Raw genomic sequence first — 27,645 nt, 5'->3', positions numbered from 1 at the left:
TTTCTGTAATCTGCATTGTCTACTTAAAAAGCAGTTTAACGTTAATTAAACCCAATCGGATTGTTTTGCCTCTAATAAGGATTCGTTAGATCTTGCTTGGGATCCAGTACAAGGTACAGGTATGGGACCTATTATCCAGAATGCTCGGGACCTGGGGTTTTCTGGATAATGGATCTTTCCTTAATTTGGATCTTTATACCTAAAGTCTACTAGAAAATCATGTAAACATTTAATAAACCCAATAGGCTGGTTTTGCTTCCAATAAGGATTAATTATATCTTAGTTGGAATCATGTACATGGTTCTATTTTACAGAGAAAAAGGAAATCGTTTTTAAAAATTTGGATTATTTGATTATAATGGAGTCTATGGGAGACAGCTTTTCCGTAATTCAGAGCTTTCTGGATAACGGATCTTATACCTGTACTATTTTTTTTGTTTGTTTTTTAAATTACAGAGAAGAAGGAAATCATTTTAAAGATTGAATTTGAATTATTTGATTTACATGGAGCCTTTGGGAGATCGGCTTCCTGTAATTTGGAGATTTCTGGATAAAAATGGGAAATAGCAATTAAAAATATGTCTAATCTATTAACTTGAGCTGCAACTAGTCTGTCCTCAAAGGAAATAAAACAGGAGCTTCCAATTGCCCCTTTGGCACATTTAATAATGGTCCTGACTAGTGATGGGCAAATTTATTTGCAGCGAATTTATTTGAGACATTCCCACGAAACTACACCGGCGACAATTCTGACGCCAGTGTCAATTAACGGACGCCCATCGACTTTAATGTGCGTCAAATGTCTTCGGCGCCAGAATTGGTGCCGCCATCAATTTTGATGCCCGCAAATTTAAGTCGGCGTTAAAATTAATGTATAGTGAATTTTTCGGCCGTTTCACGAATTTCACGCGAAGTAAATTCGCCCATCACTAGTCCTGACAAAAATCACCACCATATCTGCATTTAAACAGCCCCGTAAGATTTAGGAATAAGGTCAGAATGTTAATTGATTATTTCAGAAGAACAGGGGCGGGGGGGGGGAGTGTTTAGCCAGAAGACTGAAGTCTCTCCATTGTGAGGAGTGTTGCCAACATTTCCAATTGCTAAGCATTGCTATTTCCCACCAGGAAAACATAATCTATGGGTTTGGCACCAAAGTCCTTCTGTTTGAAACACTGAAGATTTCATGTGTTCAACCATTCAGCGGGTTACTGAACTAGGAAAAACATTATTGCTTGTCTTTTTCACCAACAAAGAAATGTTACTTTTTTTTTTTTTTTTTTTTTTTTTAAAGCATTCTCTTACCTTTGCCTTCCAAAAACAGATTAAAATAATGATAGTTATTAAAACAAACTGATACATTTAAAAGCATATCCAATGATACCGCTCAAAAGAAAATTTAGACGGCAGGGAGTGAAAGTTATAATGTCATTTTAAAATAAGTATTACAAACACGGCAGCTTTAACTGTAATTTTACAACAGGGAATAAATCTAACATGATGGGGCAGATTTATCCAGGGTCGAATTTCAAATTTGAAAAACGTCGAAATTCGAATTCAAAAAGACCTGCTGTAATTAAATCAAAGTTTTTTTTTTTTTTTGCCCAAATAGGTCTGTTTTCGATCTAATTTGAATCGTCGTAATAGCGTATTCGAATCGTGCAATTCAAATCTCCCCCCCCCCCAAATACAAAAGATTTTTCAAAGTCCATCAGTTGACTCCAAATAGGTTGTAGGAGGTCCCCCATAGACTAAAACAGCAATTTGGCAGGTTTTAGATGGCGAATGGTCGAAGTCGAATTTTTAAACAGATGATACATAAGATTCAAATTTGAATTTTCACTTCGATCTTTGATAAATCTGCCCCCTATGTCCTGCATATGGCAGACAGGTTTCCCCCATTTGCTTGCACGGCATAGTAATTTAAATGATAAGACATATGCATGCATAGCTTCACTCATCATTCCTTACTCATTCACTCTTTAATACAAAGAAAGGTGGAATAAAGGTACTAAAACAGAGATGTCAAATGTTCTTTCGCTTTCTAAAAGTACTGAAATGATCGCCTGTTTTACCAGTTTCCAACTCTTCTACTTGCTAGATAATATACAGTAACATCACACACACATTTATCTCGCACGCACTGCCCCCCAAAAAAAAACATTTGATGCACACAGTACATCAGTTTTAAAATACAAAATGTATTTCAAATTGTACATGATCATTCTATTAAACATAAAATATTATACATGACGGACAAATTCCAAACACAAAGAAGCATCAATTAAAAAAAGAAAAAAAAATGCAAGTGAGCAAGACCTGGAGAAAACTGATGTTGATACAGCTATTTGTTTCAGAGCAGAGACAATTCTGATAATAGTTAAGGTCCACATTATATTACTTTTCTTCTTCGTCATTTCATATAGGAAGAATATACTTACACAATGGGATAACTGATAATTATGCTCTGTGAAGTCACCGGAAGAAAAAAAAAAATCTCCACAATGGGCTGCTGGTGACAGAGAGCCTACAGAGGTACAGTACATTTAGAAAGCATTTTTTTGTAATAATTATAGAACGATTTCAGGTCTACAAACAGATTTGTAGGCTTTTAGAGGGGTGCTTTTGACATGCACATTTCATATGCACGCATTCATTCGATATCATATATAAAATGAAAAAAAAAAAAAAAAAGTTTAACAATTCACTTTTTTAGAAGCTATATTTATAGTACCTCAGGTGTGCTTGAAAAGGCTCTCCCATTGGAGTGCTGAAAAACTGCTGGAAATAGGAGGGCTACATATATTGATCATCAATATATCCCTTGGCTAGCAACTGATCGATGAAACAAAGGATCAATATAATAAACGAGGGTAAAAGAAGACTTCCGCTAGAGCAATGGGCTGCGCCGTTTTACACATGAAAGGCTTCTTTCATTTGACGAACCAAATAGAGCAATTTCCACATAAGCTAAATGTGTAATGCTGAAGACAAAACACTGGAGTAAAGAATGTTTGGACGTGGCCAGTTGAAAGATGTTCTTAGAACAATCCCAACTTACAGTATGAAGATGACTCGAGACGCAGCACTGAAAGGGTCCCAACAAGCATTCTTTCAAACTCTTTCATTACTACAGACCTTTAGCCGAAGGATGGTGCAGGGTAACAAATAAATGCATTAAAAAATATGTTCCTCTTCTTGACACTGATGTTGTCATTTACTTCCTTGGGCTTGGGAGGCAGGAACCATTCACAGCCGAATAGCACACATGAATGAAATCCTGACGTTGCAAACAGGCAGTTTAGCGCATAAGAGAAAATTGTAGAAAATAACATTTTACTGTCTGTCCTGCTGAAGTCGAACCAGTCTTTTTTTTTTTTTTTTATCAGAAAGGTGAAAAATAAAAATCTTAATTGCCTCCTAATCAGATTTGTGGCAGTAAAGGTCTTTAAGTGCTTTCAGTTCTTCTATCAGTGTCTTGTTTTGGTTTTCAAGGACCGCTACTCTGTTCTCTAGGCATTTGACATATTCCTTCTTCTTTCTGCGGCATTCCCGTGCTGCTTCCCTGGAGGCAAAACAAATTGATTACAGGTCTGGTGGTGGATTCTCTTGATATATGCCTCAAACATAAAGCAGTACTGTTCAGATATTAAGGGGGTTATTTATTAAAATCTGAATGCAGAAATCACAAAAAATGTGTGATTTTTTTTATATATATATAAAAATCAGACTTAAAAAAAACACAAATTTTTCGGAATTTATTAAACCACGAGGATGAAAAAGTCTGAATCAGAAAATCCGGTACCTCAGATCTGTCAAGGTTTAAAAAATCATTGGGACTTCTCCCATGGACTTATATGCAAAGTGCGCTGGGTTTCGTGCAAAGTTTTCAGGGTAAAAATTCCAAAAAAAATTGTGAAATTGTGATGAAGAAAATCTGATTTCCCGCAAAGCAAATTTTCGGGAAAAATTTAATAATAAAGAAGAGTAAAAAACCAGAGAGGATTTGATCAGAGTTTGTAGCAGACAATATTGAAATAAACTCTGACTTTGATAAATAACCCCATAAAAGTTTAGTCAACAACTTGAAATGTAATCTGTATTTATTCTGTGCATTCTACAATGTATTTTTTCCTTGCCAACGCACCAATAAGCTGCCAAATATACATATTATATTATAAGTCATGCTATGCTAATAAACAGAATAATTTTTAAGCAAAACTATCCATTCATTTACCCAATAGGATGGAAAAATGATACTATTCTCCAGAAGAGATTTCCTTATACATTTCCTCACCAACCTAAAGCATGCACATTAAGGGGCCCATTTATCAAAGGTCGAATTCATGTGAATTTTTTTAAATTCGAATATACTCACAATTCGACTGGGAAGTTACTTAAGAAAAAAATTTAATGTCTAACATTTGATCGAATTGTTCCGACCTAAAAATTTGAATCGTATTTGATTAGTCCGAATCAAGTTTTTCTCCCGACAAAAAACTTGAATGTCAGGAAGACTATTAGGTGGCAAATGTTGGAATTAGGACTGTCCCCATGGTCGTGGTGTAATAAACCTCACATTCAAATTTACATTAGAATAAAGGGATTCAAATGTGAATGTATAAATTGACACTCTAAAATTTGAATTCAAATTTATTATTCGACCCTTGATAAATTTGCTCCAAAGTCATGAGCCCTGTGTAAATAATTACACACACTCACACTGATCCCTCCATACACTCGCATTAACTGTATATACCCATATCTACAGTCATTGTAGATTTTAGTATTACTATAGCCTTGAATATTGTGCTTGTACAAGACATCATCCAAGCCCCTTTTAAAGGCATGAATAGAATCAGCCATCACAAGATCACCCAGCAGGGCATTCCACAACCTCACTGACTGCACTGTAAAGAATCACCTACACTGTTTCAAATGAAAGTTCTGTTCCCTTAGTCTAAAAGGGTGTCCTCTGGTGCGGTGATCCATTTTAAAAGGGGGAGGTCTCCTGCTATCTGTCTAGAATGCCTTCTAATGTACATATAAAAAATGATCATGTCGCACTGCAAGTATCTTTTTCACAGAGAGAAAAACCCCAACCTTGACAGTCTACCCTCATAATTAAATTCTTCCGTCCCTCTAACCAGTTTAGTTGCATGTCTCTGAATTTTCTGCTGCTCATTTATATCCCTCTTAAAGACAAGAGTCCAAAACTGCACCACAAACTCCAGGTGAGGCCTTACCAGGGACCTATAAATAATATAATTATGTTTTCATCCCTTGAGTTTATGCAAGACAGTACAGGTATGGGACCTGTTATCCAGAATGCTCGGGACCTGGGGTATTAAGTAAAGAGCTAAGCTTGTTTATTACCCTGGGATGTATACCATCCGACCCCAGACCTTTGTTTATGTTTACGTGTTCTAGACTCTTGAATTTTCTCATGTGAACCATGGCTCACTATTTGTATTACTAGAATTAAGAGTTTTAAGAAGAAAATCATAAGTTCCTCAGTTGTGTATACAGATGAAAAATAGAATCTCTGCTTTTTCTTTGTTCTAATCAAGCAACTTGCCCCCCCTGACATTAATGGTCCCACCCCTTCCGGTTTAATTTTTTTCTTTTTTTAAAACTATTTATGCAATTAAAAAATGATTTTGTATTCTTTTTACTTATGCAATACACTTTTCCATCTCAATTTTAGCTTGTCTGATAGATTTGTTGCATGAATTATTGGCCTCCTTGTACCTATTAAACATTTCAGCTGTCACAGCTAACTTGAAAAGCCTTAAAAGCATGTCTTTTCTTTTCAATTATTCATGAATAGTTTTATAGTTATAATGCAGTATATTAGCATTTGCACTTTCGATGACCATATAGAGACTATAAGAGGGTTGTCTTTTCCCTTTCTCAAAGAATATTGAATAAGGTGCACAGATAAAACAATAAAAAACTTAGCACACTAGAGAAACCATTGAAAAAATCCATGTAATCCATGAATTTACCAATACTTGAATTGCAATATCTATAAATGAAAGAAATAAGATTTGTGAAAAGGAAAATCAGATAAGAGATCTCGCCAAGGTTACAACTACAGTAGAACCCTAATTTTACACCCACCCGCATTTATGTTTTCCCAGCATTCATGTAATTTTTTTCAATCCCATTCAGGCAAGTGGTACCGCATCTTTATTCCCTGGATTTCAAAGTTTACACTGTTTTGATGTTCGCTGTTAAATTTAATGGGGAAATGGGGGTTCTACTGTATCACAATCTGGGGATACCCCTTAGGAGGAGAAAGCTGGTGCTTGTGGTGCCAGTTTTTACCTTCCCTACCACCTCCTTTGAAGCTGTCCAGTAGCAGCAAATGCACAGTAGTAGTTTTTACTACAATGTAAGTGTATACGTTCTGAAGGCCAATCGAAAAAAGAGTCAGAGTGCATTTAAAGCTAAATGTGATTACAGAGCAAGTTTACAACAAAATTTGTAAACCATAAGCTGAGAAAAGGGGTATGAAAGGGAACAAAATATAGTTTCTGTTTTTAAAAACGACTTTATAATTTTAATGCATTATAAAACATAATGATATTTGCTCTTTAAGCTTTGTGTCCAATATAATAAATTGTAAATACCTGTTTTTCATAAGCCTCACTTCTCGTTTCCGTACAGCCTCTTCAGCAGGCTGGGCAGGGAGTGCAGGAGATGAAGCCATTACCACTCCTGGGGCAATAGTGCTGGTAGGTGCTGTGCGAATCTGGTATGTCTGTACATCTCCTGAGGCAGCTAAGAAGCAATGTAATCCAAAATATATTATATGTATTTTTAAGTATGTACTAGAATATGAATATGCAATAGCTTTTATTTTTTTTTTTTAAAAAAAATCAACAAAATCCATACTCTAAAGCAGGGGACAATAGAAGCACTGTGATTTTTTCACAACCTGTCCTTACTAGCCAAATGAAGCAGCGTCAATACCATAAATCTGAAACATGCAATGTGTGCACTGGTTAAGTGGAAAAGTATATTCCAGATATCAATTGATATATGAAAAAAAAGTAAGTAATACAGTGCGATATTTGTATGCATTTTTTTTTTTTAAACCAATAAATTCTATTTTTTGGAGTTCCATAGCATGACACCGGCACTACGTGATTAACTCTCTCTTCTGCTCAAGAAGACAGGACTCTTGAAGCTAGAAATCGACTCCTGCCTATATATACCAGGTGGAATGCCGCTAGTTAGCTTTAAAGTAACAGAAACACCAAAAAAATGGTGTCCTACAGTAATGTAAATATAATGTACTTTGTGCTGCACTGGTAAAACTGGTGTGTTTGTAGAAACTATAGTTGTGTTTCTTCAGCAAACAAGCTGCTGTGTAGCCATGAGGGCAGCCATTCAAAGAGAAAAAGGCACAGGATACACAGCAGATAACAGATACGTTGTGTAGTATACTGATTCTTCAGAACTTATCTGTTAACTATTATGTATCCTGTGCTTAAATAGCTGCCCCTATGGCTACACAGCAGTTTGTTTACATAAACTTTAGTAGTGTTTCTGAAGCAAACACACCAGTTTTGCCAGTGCAGGGCACAAGTACATTATATTGTCATTCCTTTAAAACACAAATTTTTTGGTGTTACTGTCCCTTTAAGGCTGAAGAAAAGTGGAGTAAAAAGGGTTTCCCATCACACTTCAGATGCTGGCCATCACCATGTGAATCAGATGGACCTGACACCCTCTGTTGCATTAAGGATGATTGGAATAATTAAAGGTTCTTAAAATACTGGAGATCGCACACTTCTAAAGTTGGTTTTCACTCAAAACTGAACAGACTTAATGATCTGCAAATGTTGTATGGCCCCATGCATCAGTGGAAGTTGATAATGAGAGGCTACCACTTTAATTAGTTTCCAAACAGTTGTTGCAGCATAGCAGACATGAAAAGTAAGGCCCCCAAACTGATAGTTTCATATGAACATAGGAAATGAACAAAGGAAATTATGGTTAGCAGGTAAACTCAAACACTTTGTTACCCAATTTCAGGGCCAAAATGTATTTTAACCTAGTGTATATCACACAATTATTTAGTGCCTTGAGGTTTAGCATGAAAAACAGTTACTCTTGGTACAGGCACATTCATATTGATATTTAACAGGATTGCTGGTCAGCCACAGACAGATGTTCTCTTGCTTGAGTCAGAACAACCACTTAAGCAGATTTTTAAAAAAATCCTATGATCGGTTAGCAGCACTATAAAATGGAGGGTGAGAAACTTAGAAAACAACCAGTTTCTCTTTGTATTTATTATTGGGAGAGCGACTAAATGAAAGCCCAGGAATCTTGCTACTGTTGAGTAACTGACTGACCATTCACCAGCCAAAAATAATTTCAGGCCAAGCAGTTCCGTCTCCCAGAAGCTGCCTCTACAGGCCAGAAAGCAATGACAAGTGCTCAGCACATCACGGTCATCATGCTGCAATACCAGGAGGAACAAAGGCAGAAAGGGCACACAATTTATACCTCTAACCCCTCTATTTGGTTCATTAAACTTAATTAGAGACATGCCCAGAGAATTTACCCACCCACCCTCAGTGGTACTAGATTTCCACTTGCAAAGTGGTAGTGGTCTTTGACAACCTTCTGTGGCTGCGATTAATTTAAAATGGATAAGTAAAGTTGTGACCATTTATTCAGAAAAAAAATAAATCGATTTACTCTATTATTTCATGTCTCTATGCAGAGTATTATCTCACCTTGTACAACTACCCTTTTGTAGAGAGAAACAATTGAAAACTGCATAAACTTGATGGAAGATACCACAAGAATGGCAATGTGAAAGACAGTTCATTTTAACCTACATGTCCAAGTTTTCACCCAATTATAAAATGTTCCAGCGTTTTTTCAATATGATTAATGTGAGATTTGTGGAAGTCAAACAATAATAGATACCATGTGAAATAGGAGAAAAACATATAACCACATTCTGTCTGAGAAAAACAAAGTGTCCTGATCTTTATGTTACCTTGGACAACAACTTGATTGCTAGGAACAAGTATCTGCTGTCCATCTGTGGTCTGTGCATATTGTAAAATCGTGGTTCCTTGCTGAGATGCTGTTGTATTAGCCATGGTCAATGTCTGAAGTCCTTGCACTCCATCCGTACCATTGTTAGCAAGTTGTATGGCTCCTCCTTGGGTAATAGCAACTTTCAAAGAAAAGAAAACAATGTATTTTTAACATCCACTATACCTGCTGTAGATCTTGGAAGATATTGCATAAATATTTTTTTTCTTTAAGTAAAAAATGAATCGCTATTTCAATCCATATTAGGGTGTTTTGTGGCTACATATTCTTCCTTTACTGCCCAAAAAAAACAAAAACTATTTGTCCAATCTGACAAATCTTCAGTATACAAAAAAAATCAAGTATATATCAAGATTTTTGCACGAGTTTTACATTTTATGAATACAATAAAATGGTACTTACTATACTGTCCACTGCTGGTTTGATAGATAGGAGTTGGAACAGTCACTGTTGTGATAGCAGGAGCTGAAGTTTCTTCTTCCGATTTTTCTTCCTCAATTCTAGGTACTCCTGGAACATCTGAAGACAAGTCATTTAAAATTTTTCTGTGGAAAGAAAGGTGCAGGTATGTTATATTTAACAAATAATTAACCAGAATGTTGGCTTTCATGACTCACAATGGTACAGGGACATGTTTTTGCAAGAATAACTGTCACATCTCTGCTGTGTCAGGAGTCACAGTAATCTTACTGAAAACAGCAACAGCCAGTTAGCTGAACACATTTTTTTATGTAATGTAAGGATGTAAGTGTGCTCCATAAAACTTCTATGAATGCTTTAATAAAAAATAGAGTTTGGATTTCATGTTTAATTTGAAAAGGACTTTTATTATACAGCTTTTTATGTCTGGTTGACAGGTCCACTTTAAGACAAGACTTATTTTCCTTAAAGGGGACCTGTCACCCGAATAAATGATTCAAAATCCTATTTTTATCACGTTCGCCAAGCAAAATTAACTTTAATTATACAATATAAATTATTTGAAACTTATTTCCTTCGGTCTGGGAATTCATATTTATAGTAAGCTGGCAGGAGCCATTTTGTGGATGCTGTTATTAAGACAAGCCTCGCATCATCTCAGAATCTTGTTGTCTGTGCACCAGAATGGGGGACCCAATGTCCATCCCCATGCCCTGGCTACACAATTAGATGGTAAAGAGAGAGGAGCAATGTGGGGAGAGCAGTGACATCTAGTAAGTGGCGAATGGAAAGTGAAAGTAATTGTCTGCCCCACCTCTATGCCTAAGGAATAAAGGAGGGGCAGGCAATGTTTGATTGACAGCTGAGATTTTTAAATGCGTTTACAACAGCTATGAATGCTTTAATAGAAATAAGAATTTGGATTTTCATGTTTAATTTGATTGTACAGTTTTTTTTTTTATGTGTGGGTGACAGGCCTGCTTTAAAGGTTCCCCAATACGCTCAGCTCAAGCAAAAACATTTTAAATGTATATCCAAGTATTATGCCAACTTAGAAGTTACCTGTACGATGGTCTCCTGGACAAAATTTCTCTGCGTTTTTGAGAGTCAGTAACGCTGTCTACAGATTCTTGAGAGTCTTCACTTTCAGCAATAGTGGAAATCTGATCATGTACATGAACAAATACTAACAGTTAATAAAGAGTTTTGATTTCGAAAAATACCAAATACTTTTTTTGTGCCTGCACTGAATTTGCAGCAACTATTAACGTTCAGTTTTCCAGTGAACTATTTGTGTTATTATATCGCTTGCAGATATCATTTATTATATATAATGAACAATTGTAAAATATCTAGTTTTTTTGACGGGGCTAATGGGAACTTCAAAGTCATAGGGCTACTGTATGTGTGTCTGGCAAAGTGAGCCCAGTACACAGAAGCAATTCAAGTTATTGGTCAGACTTTTTTTTGAACAAGTTTACACACACACACAAATATATATGAAAATATTTGTCTACTCGAGTTGAGTTTATAATAAAAAAAAACAAAAAAACGGATAATTAGGAACATTTTTCTATTTCATATGGTTAATGCTGATATCACAAAAACAGCAATTAGTGTGGTGGTTCATTTCACACTCACCTCAAAACATTAACCAGTCCAACTAGCTTTATTAGAGGATAGCTTAGTTGAGGTTATAATATTTGTTCAAGGTACAAAGCTTAAAGGGAAACGGTCATGGGAAAAAACATAATTTTTTTTTTTTCAATTTTCAAAACGCTTTTGTTAATAGTGCTGCTCCAGCAGAATTCTGCACTGGAATCCATTTTTAAAAGTAACTTATTTTTTATATTTAATTTTGAAATCTGACATGGGGCTAGACATATTGTCAGTTTCCTAGCTGCCCCTAGTTATGTGACTTGTGCTCTGATAAACGTCAGTCTCTTTTTATTGCTGTAATGCAAGTTGGAGTGATATCAAACCCCTCCCCAGCAGCCCATCAACAAAACAATGGGAAGGTTACCAGATAGCAGCTCCCTAAAACAAGATTACAGCTGCCTGGAAGATTTAAGAATAGCACTCAATAGTAAAATCCAGGTCCCACTGCTACACATGCAGTTACATTGAGTAGGAGAAACAGCAGCCTGCCAGAAAGCAGTTCCATCCTAAAGTGCTTGCTCTTTCTGAAAGCACATGACCAGGCAAAATGACCTGTGATGGCTGCCTACACACCAATATTACAACTAAATATATATATATATATATATATATATATATATATATATATATATATATATATATATATATATATATATATATATATATATATATATATATATATATATATATATATATATATATATATATTTTTTTTTTTTTTTGGTTCAGGAATGAAATTTAGAAATAAAAACTAAATCATAAAAATCATGACAGAATCCCTTTAAAAACAATCCTCCAAAATCCAATTCCCCATTCTCACTAAAGACTTGTCCCACTTACATCTTTAGCCTCAAGCATCTCAGTTTGGGAACCTATGATCTACAACATCTAAGCTGCAACACTATGTTTTATGAGGAACAGAAAAAAGATAACGGGCAACACAGAATATGTAATGTTTCATAGTGCTAAGACAATGTTTTCTATAGTATTTAAACTTTCCAAAAAGACTTACTTGCACTGTTTGTATGTGTGGAGACTGAATGACAGAAGGCTGTGCAGCTTGGATAACCCCATGTACTTGAACGGTCTGTCCATTGGGTAGCTGAACTAATGTCACTGTAGGAGCAGATGAGGTTGCATGTGCAGCTGCCATGGATACCTATTTTATACAGATAAAAGCAAAAAAAAGAATAAAAAAACATTTTAATCTTTCCCAAAGCAAAAAAATAAAAAAAAAGCAGACCAAAATGGCAGCATTGTTAAGCAGACAGTGGAACCAAATATATGCGTCAAAAAAAATAAATAAAAAAAGCTGCATTATAAGATGAATTTGAGCTTTAATTAGCTGTATGGCATCAATAAGAAAGCAATTAACCACTCGATACCTGTGCTATTGTTGCAATCTGTGGTTGGGTCTGTATTGTCATCTGTTGGGCTTCTGCCTCTGTGACGGCATCTCCACTCTGCTGTGTCTCTGATTCCATGGTCATTTAGTTACCTGGAAAGTGCAGCGAATAAAGTCTTTTACCCTTACCTGTAAATACTAAACTAAACATGGACCACACATACCCAGCCATGTCATTTAATCTACATTCAGATACTAAAAGGCTAATTTACTAATTTACATACGTGCTAAAATGCTCCTGTGCAGTTCAACATCGCAATTTGTAGCAGATGAATTAAAACTACTTTGATCGGCATCTACACTGGTGTTATTCAACACCTATGTTATTTAATCCGCCATTAAAAGGACACCTACTGGGGGGAAAATGTTTCCCAAACTGAAGGTTCTTGCTAATAGAGCCTGCACTCCAATTGGGGGGGAAAATATTTTGTTTCCAAAAAGAAAAAAAAATGAGAAAGGTCGCCTGTTTCGTCACACGCGTACACTTGGAGGCGCATTTATCAAGGTTTTTTTTTTTTAAAAAAACCATAAACAGTAATTCGGCAGGTTTTAGGTGGCGAACAGTCGAATTCAAATTCTTAAAGGACCAGAGTATGATAAATCTCGAAAATATAATTTTTTTTTTTGAAAATTATGAATTTTCAATTTGACCCTTGATTTGCATGTATGTGGCATCACATGTATGTAAGATGCATGTAGAGACAACAGCCTTCTTTGCATGCTTGTGTCCAAACATGGCAGCCCACACAGGTAGAGGCTTTCCCAGTGGGGGTCATAGCACTTGCCATCAGCTTTTTTTGTTTTTTTTTTTTTTTCTTTTATACCAAAATAATATGGTTTCCCCCAGTTGGAGTGAGGGCTCTACTAGCCTGCAACTTTGGTGGGGGGAGGCAATTTTCACCCGGTAGGTTCCCTTGAGAATATCATTGAGCAGAGAAAATGGTATGACATAACATTTACAACCATCCCTAGCCTACACATATACAAGCTGCAGCCATGGGGAACTGCAGGACGCAGCCATTTTCCAGACACTAACTAGGGCACAGGTTTATCAGTATTGAGGATTGCAATTTTCAATGACTTAAGCAAAGTAAAAAAAAAAAAAAAAAAAGTTGGATAAATTGATTTTAAACATACCTGAGAATATTTTTTAAAAACTCAAACAGAAAAAATTTGCATGAAAAAGCTGCAGAGTTTTTATAGACTTCAATGGGAATCGTCTCTGTATATTCAACTACCCCCAATCAGTTTATAGTTACGATTTTCTACCTTATGAAAGTTAATGGAACAATATGATTTTCGTTTGCTTGCAATTTTTTTTTCACTGACAAAACAAGACTGTCCCAGTTTTTTCTTAAACATAAAAGTGCTCAAGAATAATAAAAAGGAGGATTAAGTCTAGACCCACCAGTTAAAGAATTGCAAGATTTAGGGTGATGCCATGCACTAAGATTCCGGGAGGTTAGTCTCCCAACAACAAATCTCCTTTTCTTTGGGCTACTAATCTCACCGAAAAGCCTTCCCGCTGGCTAGAATGTAAATTGCCGGCGGGATGGTACTTGGATCGCATTGTTTTCTGAACCCGGAAACTTCGGGTGACTTCAGAAAACGAAGTGCTCCAAGTGCCACCCCGCCGGCGAAGTAAAGCTACAGAAGCAGTTTATTGCCAATAGATTAGCCACAATAGTGCAAGTTATAACTCTATATTTATTCTGCAGAATGCTTTACCATACCTGAGTAAACATCTCTAGAAACTCTGTTTCTGTAGGATAGCAGCTGCCATATTAGCTTGGTGTTACATGACTTCCTGCCTGTGTATCTCCCTACTCACTCCAGCTCTGGGCTCAGATTAAAACAGGGAGGAGGGGGGGGGGAACGAGAGGGGGGGAGCAAGAGAGGAGCAAACTGAGCATGTTCAAGCCCAAGCCCTGGTGGTAAAGCTGAACGGAAGTCTGATACAGAAGTCCATGTGTACACAATAGAAGGAAAGAAATGTGGTGTTTCTTTTGACAGGGGACTCGGAGCAGCATTACTTTGAGGGTTTACTGGTGTATTTATATAGACCTTTCTCCTTTAAAGACTTAGGCTAATGCCAGACCGGGCTGAAAATTGCCCTGCTGAAATATATAGACCAAGAATCAGCCCCTAACTTGGCATAAGCATCCTCTCCTTCCTGCACCCAGAACAACTGATTCAGCCCGGAGCAGGCACACAAAGCTAATTTCAGCAAAGAAACGCAAGACTTTTCATTCTCACTTTAAAATCAGCGGTGTGCAATTTGATTTCAGTTTTTGTATACTTTGAATTATTTAGCTTTTTGTTTTAAAGCTATCCTTTTTGGCATTTCAACGGTCTTCTGGTTGATGTGGTACAATAACTTTAGCAACCAGAAAATGTTAAATAAAAGTACAATGGAAAGTTGCTTAGAATTATGTTTTCTTTTATTAGGCAAAATGTTATATTGAAGTTGACTTTCCCTTTAAACTAAACATGCATTTAACCATTGTGTAAAGCACAAAAACACTAAAGCGTGTTATTTCTTGAGCTAAACAAGGAAACTAAAGCTACAAGTTTGCTCCATGCAAGGTGAGATTGTTTATCTGTGCACTGGTAATATGCATTCCAAGTAGTGCCTGTTTATTCCAAGATGCATTCCAATTAGTGCATGTTTATTCTGAGAAGCATAGCAAAATAAACCAATGCTAATTTGAACATTTATGGTCTTTATTATTTTACATGATAAAATTTCTTTGGAAGTGGTGTGGCCAAAGCACTGTTGGGTGGAACTATAACTTTTCAGTATTCACCAAGGAGATTTTTCAAATTGCACATTCATTTCTTAACTTTGCTAGGACCAAACATGGAGTGGCTTCAATTTGCCTTATTTAGCAGTAGTTTGCAATTAAAATACCTTCTGTATCTTGCAGGTGTGCGGAGGGCCAGGGAGGGAGGCCCAGGATTTTTAAAAGAACATTTATCAAATGGTGAACTCCATTGATAAATATGATTCTAAAAGTCCCATAGGATTGCATAGAACATGGGTGAGTTTTTCTGTAGTGAGCTCTAATCTTACATGTTTGATAAATCTGCCCCAAAATGTAACGCAAGCCCAATTCATTTAACTATCTTTGAAAGGGGGAACACAGACCGCTTTAAAAGTAGAACAAAAACCTTTTATGGAGACAACCCAGATAACACGTTATTATGAAATGTCAAGTTGCATAACAAGAGAAGCGTTGGCTAAACTCTAGCTAATTCACACTAGATTTTTTTTTTTTTGGAGAGTAAAACCTGTGGACGGTAAGATAACAAGAATCCTCTATTTATGTTCACAGGCTAAAAGCGAGTTGCCAAGGGAATGTCAATAGTGCGGTTACTTCTTTTCTTTGGGTAGTCAGATATCCTCCCACACACAGGGTGACATTAGATAAACGGACTGTCATTCAGTGGGATCCAAATGTGCTGAAACTGTAACCTGTTGCACAATTTAGTCAGGTAACTTGGAACTAAAAGACAATTACACAGCTATTCAGCTAGTTATTAAGAAATACCACACGTATTCCTGCAAATAACTTCCAGATACTCAGATGTACTGCAACAAACAGATGTTTGCATTGTAGAGCGAAAGAAAGTTTTTTTTTTTTACAAACAGGGTGAGAGGAAGTGGTGAATTGTGTCCTGTCTACTTGAAAGATCCATTTATTGGTAGTTTTTCTTCTTTAAACCATCAAAATGTTCATAAATCAGTCTCAGCACATTTGCACTTGAATGTACCCTTGCACATGTCTAGTGATAAACTGTTTTTTAACCCAAATTGGGTCGGGACTTAACAGTCATGAGTTGTCAGTGTTGAATTGCAGAGTTTAAAGGAAAAGTAACACCAAAAAAATTGAAGTGTAATGAAAATATCATGTACTGGTGCCCTGCACCGGTAAAACCGATGTGTTTGCTTGAGAAACTATAGTTCATATCAACAAGCTGCTGAGTAGCAATAGCAGAAATTGAAAAAAGGCTATATGGCACAGGATTAGTAGTGGATAACAGATACCACCATTATGTTCTACAGAGCTTATCTGCTGTGTAACCTGAGCCTTTCCTGAGCAGCTTATTTATTAAAACAATAGTAGAGTTTTTGAAGCAGACACGGCAGTTTTACCAGTGCGGGGCAACACTGCATTATATTTTTAGTACCTGTACTTTAAAACACCTATTTTTATGTTATTGTTCCTTTAATAAAATATGTAACACTTCAAGCTTTAGGCTGTCACTCAAGAACCATAGCTGCTCTAAGCAATGGAGTCTAAAAATGTAAGCTACCTAAATTCCTACAAAGCAGACGAAAGCTGTAAAGGGGAACGAAAACTGTAATGGGGAACTATCGTGAAATTAAAAATTTAATATAAGCTTCATCATAATGAAAAAAGAAACCTTCCAAACAGAATGAAGTATTCTGCATCGTTTCTGAAATAATCAAGTTTATCTTCACTATTCCTCTCTCAGCATCTGTTTCTCTTCATTCTCTCTTCATGCAGCAGTTGGGTGTCAGATGAATGATCCAATATATCTTATAGGGGGCTTCCTTTCCTAGCAGATGTATTAGAGCTCACTCAAATAACTGATTCCAGTACAAACAAAATAACTGCCTGTTGCACAAATCCTGCATGTAGAGAGACATGATGTCTGGTGATTTTAATAGAGTCAGCTGTAATACAACTTCGAGGCAAAATGAGCCCCCTATAAGATACATTGGATCTAAATATCATGAAGAGAGAATGAAGAGAAAGAGAAACAGATGTCAAGAGTGGGATAGTGAAGATAAACTTGATTATTTCACAAATGGTACAGAATTTTTAATTGATTGTATTTAGAAAGTTTTTTATTTCAATATGCTGAAGCTTACATATTACGTTTTTTATTGTCACGATAGTCCCCCTTGAAGTTTTCAGCCGTTCGGTAAATAGTGAGCCATTTCTACTGTTTGACCATGTACTAAAAAAGTAAAGAAAATGTAAGGCCCCTGAAACTCTGGTTCACAATTAACTAATACATATGGAGAATCACATCAGTTGGTCTGGGTTTACCCTGCTCATGATAATGACCCTCACAAGTATATTACACTGTGTCCAGTTAAGCATATCTCTCAGTACACTCATCTGCAGTGTTCAGTGTTCCCCAACACCCAAAAAAGCAATTGGGTAAAAAGGGAATTCCCTTTCCGTGTTGCTGACACTGGGTGATAAGGTACATGCAATGCTGCTTAAAAAGTGCAATGAGGAAAAAATTACATATTGCCTCTTGGGCAGACCACTAAAAGTGAAATAAAAGGTCAAAGTCTTTACTAGTGATGTAGGGGTTGACCAGAATCTTGCTGGACGCTTAAGTGTACCTGCAGGTCAGACGGGTTTGGTTGATCATTGCAGGCTCTGATTGCAATGAAACTGCTCCCCTCTCTTGGAACCAGAAGTAGTGTATGGGTTGGGCGTGGGTCAAGGTTTTGTGGTTTGGGATGAGTGCTGGTTGCATTTTTTGGACGAACACATCACTATTGCCTTAGACACAGAATTCTGTCCAGACACATCATACACTGGACAGAAAATGAAGATAGGCTGTGGAAGAGTATTAAAAGTTGGCCATACAATAGCAGATCTGATCACTGGGTGAGGTAAGCTTTGGTATAATTCGTATCAATAACACAAGCAGAAAATAACGTTTATACTTGCTTAGTTTTTCTTAAGCAGAATGCTGGTAAACCTTAACCCACACCTGGTAAACCTTAACCCCCACACGTGTCGATTCATATTCCGAAGTCGCCCGAAGTTTCCTCGCGAGGCAAGTTCAGAATACGAAGCAATGCGTGTGCCATGCCGCAGGGCCATCTTTCATTTTAGCTGGTGCAAGACAGAGGCAAGACATTTGGGGAGATTGGTTGCCGCAAAGACGAGGCGATTAGTCGACAGGTGACTAAATCTCCCCAAATGGCCCAGAGTGATCTTACCCTTAGAATGGCTGCCCCCCATGGCTACAGAGCTGCTTTTTTATATAAACTATAATAAAGTATATAAAGCAAACACACCAATAGTACCAGTGCAGCACAACAGTGCATCATTTTCTCATTACTTCAAAACACTCATTTCTTGATGTTACGGTTCCTTTAAGGCTAATTTTTTAAGTTCTGTCAACTTTATGGGGCATATTTATCAAAGGTCAAAGTTGAAAAAAACGTTGAATTCAAAAAGACCAATCGAATGGAGATCAAAGTTTTTTTGGGGTCGAAGTGGGCCGAATTCTGCCTACTTCGAATCGTACGATCCTACTTCGATTCGAAGTTTTTTTAACTTCGACCTTCAATCTCCCAAGCTCCCCCAATTGCCTCCATACAGGTTGTAGGAGGTCCCCCATAGGCTAAAACAGCACTTCAGCAGCTTTTAGGTGGCGAATGGTCGAAGTTTTAAAGAGACAGTACTTCAAAAATATTCGACCTTCAAATTTCGAAGTTTTTACAAATTCGAATCAAAGTAGGACTATTCCCTAGTCGAAGTACACAAAAAATTGCTCGGAATTTGAAGTTTTTCACTTCAAAACTTCACCTCGACCTTTGAAAAATCTGCCCCTAAGTAGTACAAACTATTTGAAAGCCCGAACAGAGTGCTAGCTGGCTATTTTATGATTAAAACATTTCACATGACGTTACTGGTCCTTTAATCTTCATCAAATGTTAATATAAATCTAATTATAATGAATTAAGAACTTGATACAATTTCTGAAATATTAAAAGACAATTGCATATGGGATGCTGCTCGGCTCAAAAATGCCTTCAGGTACCCCCACAGAGATTGTTTGGTGATTTCACCAAAGGAGCACATCTCTCCCCGACATGCCCACCTAGAGGTGGACAATATCAAGCTGATCCGATTGTGGGCCCTACGATCGGATCATAACGGGTGGTTAGTTCGCAGGACAGCATCAACAAAAAGATGCGGTCCGCGATCCTGATTGGACTTGTACCCCGGCAGATATCGACCAGCCAACACAATAGCCTTTATCAAAGTGAATGTATTCACAACTGCAATTTATAGAATCAAACTGGAATGCTTGGGACCTGGAGTTTTCCAAATATGGGATCTTTGCGTAATTAGGATAACCATACCGTAAATCTGCCAAATTAAGGTTCTATAATCCCAACAAGACTGCCACTCTTGGAGCTTAGTTAGGATTGAAGCATAATGTACTGTTTTCTTATGAGAAAAGGAATTTAAAAAAAAAAAAAAAAAAAAAAAGATTTTCTTAAAATAAACTATATGGTAGATGGCCTTCCAGTAACAACGCTTTCTGGCCTTTGATAAACTGGGCTCAGGCCACTTGTGCATGAAGCAAAAGCCATCTCAATACTAAAACTTACACAGGAGGAGTTATGCACTAGCTGCACGGATTTCTATGCTAATTATGCAGATACTTGACAGCAAAAGAAATACAATGTTTTATGTTAAAAAGCAGCTCAAATTTTCAGTGTTGCTTTTTACACACTATAAATGTGCCCCATGGCACATCATAGGCAGAAAAAGAGTTTTTAGTTAAGACTATTATACCAGATGGACATTCACACATGAGTTATTTAACAATATAATATAATAATATAAATGGTAACCTCTAAACTGCATTATCATACTGGGAAAGAAAAGAATAAGTCACATACAGAACTAAACACAACCATAAACCACTTTTTTCCCCTTTGATAATGAAAAACTGCAAGCCCTAGCATTAAAGGAAATCATGCAAGCTTCATTTTGGGGCAGATTTTCGAAGTAAAAAAAACTTCGAACTCAAAAAGACCAACCGAATGGTGGTCGAAGTGGGGCGACTTCGATTCAAAGTTTTTTTTTTTTACTTCGACCTACGATCTCCCAAACTCCCCCAATTGCCTCCATACAGGTTCTACGAGGTCCCCCATAGGCTAAAACAGGACTTCGGCAGCTTTGAGGTGGCGAATGGTTGAAGTTGAAGTTTTAAAGAGACAGTACTTCAAAAACAATTCGACCTTCGAATTTCTAAGTTTTTTCAACTTCGAATCGAAGTATGACTATTTCTTAGTTGAAGTACATAAAAAATAGCTCAAAATTCGTTCGTTTTCACTTCGAAAATTCACCTTTGATAAATCTGCCCCTCAGAGCTGAATAGTACAATAATCCCGTTTACTAGTAAAAATCTACAATAGCTACACTAGAAAATTAAAAAAAAAAAATATAGAAATACTGCTTACAGCTAATTTGGAATTTCTGAGAGAGACTTTGAAAAAAAAAAAAAAATGCAGACTTACAGAAGAACATTTAAAGTGCTGGAACAAAAACCTATCCCGCCTAAATGGAAGCAAAACAAAAAATGCAAGAATTTTTTTTCACTTTATTGCATTTCAAGGGACAAAACAATACTCTTATGGGGGGGGGGGAAGACTCCTTGGATTCACTCTACGTGCACTTTAAACATTACATGCTCCCACATGCCATGAACTAAAATATAAAGCAGTATTCTACCCACTGGGATATTTCAGTCTCAAATGACAATCACAAATAAAGAAAAACCTTATTTGTATATATTTTTTTTGAGAGACATCTGGTAAATTTATAAATGATACAATTAAAAAAAGCACACCAACAGATTACAAACCCCCAATAGGCAAGTTATATGGTACCAGCAATGCAGTTCTAGCAAGTGTGTGTAAATTAGTGATTTTGGCATACACATATTGAATGACTCAAACTGACACCAACTGATCTTCACAAAATTATTGTTTTCTAGGCCCAGATGGGGGGGGGAGGGGTCCTTTACTTGGCAAGGTGTTGCGAGTACCACAATAGGTGAGTTTAGATGCCTCCCTTATTGACTTAGGTGATTGAGATGTATGACTGGTGTAAGCTTAAGTCACGTATAACCAATATTATTTGATCTGTAGATTTGCAATAAGAAGACAATACTAAATAAAACAGAAATTTAAAGATCTATTATAAAAATACATTTTATTCTCGCTGTCAAAGATGTTTCATTAAGAAAAGAGTAATAAAGGTGCATGGGGGGGATAAGAGGGATGCTTTTTGAAATACGGGTTTGCAGTGTAAGAAAAAAATAATGGACAAGACGTGTGTCTTGGATGAAACATGGAAATCTCAAAATAAGTTACAATCTTCATTTCTTCGTGAAATGTGTAAAAAAACAACAAAACAAAAGGAACACAGACTGCCAGAGAGACATTGGGGCCAATTCTGTTTTTAGAGCTTCAACACAGGATCAAAAGAAACTGCATAAGGAAGATCACATCAATGTGAAGCTTTAAAAGCAGGATTGGTGGAACCTCTCTCTGGTAATCTTGGTCAAAGAGCTCACCCTCAGCAGTCTACGCTGACCCTTAATGCAGCTCTTACCAGACCAGTGCACCGTGATGAAGGCATAGATGTCAGCATCAGAGTACAGCCAAGAGCTGCAAGACAACTGTCAGCCTGTAAGGTGGACATCCCTATGTGGACCATAATAGAAATATATATATATATATATATATATATATATATATATATATATATATATAAATAATATATATGTGCGCTGTATTGGTATGCTGGAAAATAAACAGAGCTTCCCATTGGTGCCACCAGGCACAGAGAGTTGTTGAACCCATCAAATGTTTCAGGAATCCACTAACAATTAGAAATGAAGCGGTGCAAATGGACCTGCCTGCTCTCCCTCGGTAGCAACTAGAATGGAACGCGCCACTTGGGTGTCTCTCCCTCGGCAGCAACTAGAATGGAACGCGCCACTGGAGTGTCTCTCCCTCGGCAGCAGCTAGAATGGAACGCGCCACTCGGGTGTCCAACCTGCGGCCCTTCAGCTGCTGCTGGTAAAGCTCCCTTCTGACAGGAGCTGGAGTACCGCAGGAAGGATCCTCGCTAAAACTATAAAAACTAAAAGGTCACGTTAATCTTAAAAAAATAAATAACGGTTTTAATAAAAAAAAAAAAAACGCGCCCATCGCGTCATGATTATCCCCCTTTTAAGGGAAAGCAATATTGCGGGAAAACCAAAAAATACTGTTTGAATGCACCTAACAAAGAGTAAATTAAAATAAATATATATATATGTAGTCGCGTCGTGATATCCACGGTTTGTCGCGACGGTGAGAGTGGGGGGGGGGATCTCCCCATCGGTGACCCCCTGTATGTGTATCGCACACCCCAGCTCTCGCTGCCTCCTCCCGGCCGCCATTATTCTTTGTTTCGCGGCTCTTTATTTCCCCCCCTCCGCACGGTCTCCATCTTTACTGTGGTCGGGGTACATAAACTGTTCTCGTCTGAGGGGGTAAAAAAGGGGAACTATGACAGGCGGGAAAGGGAGCTGGAGGGAAAAGTGGCGCGCGCGGTTCTTGGCAGCCCCCCGAAATCCCTCCCTATAATGAGTGTCCGCCTGGGTATTTGTGAGAGCAGCCGGCGCTGAGGCCTGCTCCATGTCTTTGCCTCCATGCCTCTCCCTCTCCTCCTCCTTCCTCTTACCGGGTTACACTGCCTCTCCTCCGTCACTGCTTTCGTTCGCGGCTGGGATCTCGTTGGGCTTTTTTTTATTCTCTTCCCCACCACGTAACACACCGCGTCAAACTACACCTCCGCCGCGTCACTGCTGCTCTTGCTCTCTCGTCTTCCTCTTGTGGTGGCGCTAGTTTTTTTTTTTTCTTCAAGCTCAGGCCCGGGCGCGGCGTCAGGGCGGCGGGCTCTCTTCCGACAGGACACTGAGAGAATGGGGGCGGAGCTAGCGTAGGGCGGAATCTGGGCATGCGCAGTTGTTGGGCCTCGGTGAAGCCTTCCTACTGCCGCAGTTTTACCATAGCTCCGAGTCCCAGTGCACTTTTCCCTCACGTTCAGCGGAGAAGCATTTTTATCTTGTTTAAATGCGATTTCACTGCATGCACACGGCGCTGGTCGTAAGAGTTCAGGCGTGGACTCCGTGCCTACAATTACCAGAAACGGCTTTACTTAGACATGGCGACTTTATCTGTGTTTATCAAATCCTATCTTAAAGGAGACATGTTGTGTAAAAAAATAAGAATGTAGCAGTGCATTATACTCATTTAGATATACAAGAATTGTGCATAAAAAAGTAGTGTTTCAGGCTGATTTATTGAATATTTCTGCAGAAATCCTAATAATCCCTCCGCTTCCACTTCCTGCTCCATGAATTCCCAAACTGTGGAGATGAGCCCCTTGCTCTCAGCACTTTAAGACAGGAACCAATCAGCAGCTGGCAGGACCTGATAGGGAACTGAAGCCTGTCTGTGCTTGTGTGACTGCAGGGCTGTGATTGGCTGTCCCCCTCCTACTGTACTTCTGGCAGGGACCGTTCAGACAGGCCCACCCCTCATTTGAAACACAGACAGGGACCAGAGAACATCTATAGGGAGCTCTAATAAAGGGGCAATTTTTAAAAATAATATAAATTTTTAGCACCATGTAAAAGCAACACCATATCCTACTTATAATTGCCTACAAAATTAGTTTTTTTTTATTTATCCTATACGTCTCGTTTAAAAATCTAGCAACTTCGTTTTGATACTTTCCTAATTATCCAGACAACTATATATATAATTAATTAGATCAATTTTAATTGCATTTTCAGGACAGGTGGATTACTTTACCCCAGGGTTGCTACCTTTTCGGGAAAAATACCAGTCTTCCTATATTTTATAGTGTTTCCCCTATTAATAACATTGGCAATGAGCATAATTTTTACTGGCCAGGCCCAATAAATACCAGTCAGGTGGTACTTTACCCCAGTGTAGGGTGATTCTTGCCCCTTTACTGCCCTTAGGCAGCTTTTGGCACTGGAGGGGTTCCATGATGAGAAGTGCAAATGCGCTCTCTGAGCTAGAAGAGCCAAATTTCCAGTTTGAAAACCGAAAATTTGTTTCTAAAAGTTACCATCAGCTGTCCCTGGTAAACAGTGGGGTGCTGCCACCTGAGGTGAGTTTTTCAATTTTCCTTGTTTGGGAGAGTGCTCCTGCCCAGTGTACTGTAAAAAAAAAACCCTCTGTGACATAGTCATCTTTATAGTAAAGCTGACCAATAAATGATCCTATGATCAGAAGTATGCTGCTCTCATCCTGGGACCTACAAATATCTTCCTGTTTTCATATGGTAGGGGGCACAAAGTTTCTGTGATTTATTTTAAAATGTAACCAAGTATAAAGGAACAATTGTGTTTTTTTTGTAAAGCAGAAAACCTAATCCCAATTATTTTCCAATTTGTTAACTTTTCTGTTAATAGCCATCTGTTGTTGCCAGTGTCTGTGTGACCTATACATTGTTTTGGTGCCAGACAAAAACCCAGAGCCCAAAGCTGGTTAACCTAACATAGTAAGTTATTTTAAAAAAAGACTCTACCTGGGCCTCCCTAAACTTTCCTTTCCCCTCATAGCCCTGCAGAACCCACAATTTATCCTGGATCTTCAAGCTTCACAATTTAAGTGGTGTTCTGACCAGGGCATCTGGGCTGTAGGGCAGCTTTGTTCATCCTCGGGTCCCCTTTCCTTACAACAGCTTACAGATAAGGTCTCTATTCCACACGTTGAAAGATTTAGGTTACAACAAATACATCTCAATGGCTTCACGTAAAGAATAAAGATAACCCAGAAACATTCTTTGAAAGGTGGTGCATTCGCACCCCTAGACTACGTAAATCAGTATTGTGTCTATATAACAAATTTTTTGACCCCCCCCTGACATGACCTATTCTATTCTGAAAGTCTTTATTCCCAAAGACCCTGTTACAGCCTTACTAGGCAAAAAACTAGTGGAACTCACCAATGCCCAGTTCCATTTATTTTCCTTTATAATGCTGGCTGCTAAGAGGACCCTAACTAGGGCCTGGAAACAAAAACTAATTTCAATAGACCCAGTAAAATCCAGAGTTGACTGGATTATGTCCCAAGAAAAAATGACTAGCATTTTGCTCGACACCCATCAGAAATTTTTATTAATTTGGAGCCCCTGGATTGAGTATAGGTATGGGTCTTGGGCACCCAACATTCTTTTTTCATTGTAGTCACGCTTTTTTCCCAATTTAGAGTCAATGTAGACAAGGTATTTTATTATTTTATTTCCTTTTTGGTTTAAAGAATGGTTATGTAATCTCAATGTTTATGGAAATGCAATTTGTTAATTTATCAATATTACAATTTGCTTGTGCTGTGAAAGCACCATGTAGCACAGACTATTTGCTTAGAACAAAAATATGTGACATAATTTGCAACTGTTTTCATAGTATAAAGCATATTAATGTTGACATATGTATACTAGTGATGTCCGATGAAAATAATTGTCTGTAAACAAATGCTGTTAAAAACAATAAACATTTATTGAAATAAAAAAAAGACTCTATTTTAACCTGCTTAACTGCGAATCTGTGAATCCATTAGGATTCCCCAGTTCAATCCTTGATAACTCAGTCCCACTGCCTACCTTTTATGTGTAATAATGCCCCCAAGAGTAAGTACATTGACTACAGAAAAATATATTTTTTGCAAGTGTTCACAAATAAAATATTGGCAAAGTTTAGATTATCTTAGTTCCTCCATGTCATCAGGTATAAATAAAAAAACATACATTTTTAAATGCCATGGGTCTTCTAAACAGTTTGGGGTCAAATATGCATTTTTACCTAATTGTGCGACATGTAGAGATGAGCAGCGTAACTAGAGACTCATGCCTTCTGCTGGTTCTCACATGCACATCTGCTTGCTCCTGACTTCCTGAAGATCATGCTGTGGTATCACCCTGCAGGCCTCATAGGGGGGCAGGCCCAGGTTCAGTTGCACTACTTGCCCGCACAGCTAAAAGGAGGCAATTATCTAAAAATTGGGCTCAAGTCATATTCCTTATTTAAGCCCAATGGTTACAATGTTTCCAGTTTTCTAATCCATTGTTACACAATAATTCCTTAAAGGACCAGTAACATCAAAAATGCTTTAAAAAAAATTCGTTAGTATACATGGAAAAAAAACACCAAGAAAAATTAAACCTTAAAATCACAAAGCCTTTAAGTGCCTCTGCAGATGGCGATAAGGAGTCCAAGGCCACACCACTGAAACTTAGTGACATAGGGGCAGTAGCGCCGGCAGCGCAGGAGGAGGTAGCGGCACCGGTTCGGCCTCGGCTTTCCCCCACAGGCTGCACGTTTGTGTCTGCACACCTTCCGTCTCCAGGCCGGAATGGACGCTCTGCTCTCCACTGCTATCCTGCACCTCATGTGGAGCCAATGGTGAGTAAGCCTTTCTACTGCTGCTGTTGGACACCTGGGAGGAGGATGAAGAAGAGCTGGAGCAGGAGACGGGGGCACAGGACATGCACATCTCCTTACTGTCACGGTCGGCACCCAACACCAGAACAAACACCAGGCACCCTGGTCTCGGCTCGTGCTTCACCAGTAGTGTGAACGCCTTTGGGCCTCGGGAGGAGCCCTCGGCTTACTTGGATGCCACCTGGACTTAAACGAGAGGTGCAAGATGAGGGTTCTGGATAGGCAGAGGGGCACGACAGTAAAGCAAAGTCTTTGGACAGAAGATCGCAGTACAAGGTGTTTAGGCAAAAGAGTAGTCAGATCAGGCCGGGTCGAGGCAGGCAGAGTATAAACGTTATCAGACAGGCAAGGGTCAAACCAGGGAGTCAATCAGAGGGTTAATCAGAGGCGGTAGTCAGTAATCAGTCAAGGGTCAGAATCCAGAAGTCAGAATAGTCGAATAGCCAGGCAGGGGTCAAAAACAGGAATCAAACAGGTTCAGAATATAGCACAAAGCTCAGAAGCACCAGGAACAAAATCCTATCACGGGCAATGTAAAAAATCCAAACTGTGCCTTTAATACTTTAAATTTCGCGCCACTGCGCGCTGACGTCACACGCCAGCGCGCATGCGCACATAAAGCACGCTTGCTGTTAGTAGAATAGCCAGGGAGGAGAAATCAAGCAAAGAAGAGGAGGGGAAGTTTCAGTAAGTTATTTCTTACTAAAGGCTTTGTGATTTTAAAGTTTAATTTGTCTTGGTGGGTT

At 38.1% G+C, this 27,645-nt stretch overlaps 1 protein-coding gene across 2 annotated transcripts; it reads right to left on the bottom strand.

Moving 5' to 3' along the window:
* Positions 1-1,414: 1,414 nt before the first annotated feature.
* creb1.S (cAMP responsive element binding protein 1 S homeolog) lies at positions 1,415-23,318 on the bottom strand. 2 transcript variants are annotated; one of them, NM_001086603.1, is given in 8 exon segments: positions 3,369-3,565; positions 6,636-6,786; positions 9,026-9,208; positions 9,490-9,632; positions 10,570-10,670; positions 12,179-12,325; positions 12,552-12,664; positions 23,104-23,206. In NM_001086603.1, coding segments are annotated over 7 exon segments (975 nt in total). In that variant the 5' UTR covers positions 12,657-12,664; positions 23,104-23,206; the 3' UTR covers positions 3,369-3,420.
* Between the last annotated feature and the right edge of the window lie 4,327 nt (positions 23,319-27,645).

Source organism: Xenopus laevis, chromosome 9_10S (genome assembly GCF_017654675.1).
Source record: "Xenopus laevis strain J_2021 chromosome 9_10S, Xenopus_laevis_v10.1, whole genome shotgun sequence".
Lineage (NCBI taxonomy): Eukaryota > Metazoa > Chordata > Amphibia > Anura > Pipidae > Xenopus > Xenopus laevis.
This window is presented reverse-complemented; position numbering and strand designations above follow the sequence as displayed.

Excerpts from the sequence above, each read along its gene's own strand:
- creb1.S (XM_018237218.2), bottom strand. The coding sequence starts at position 12,319 with ATGGCAGCTGCACATGCAACCTCATCTGCTCCTACAGTGACATTAGTT. Across the intron at positions 9,209-9,489 it reads AACCAGCAGTGGACAGTATA|TTGCTATTACCCAAGGAGGA; the intron begins GTAAGTACCATT and ends TTTCTTTGAAAG. Across the intron at positions 3,566-6,635 it reads GTGAGGCTTATGAAAAACAG|GGAAGCAGCACGGGAATGCC; the intron begins GTATTTACAATT and ends TTTTGCCTCCAG.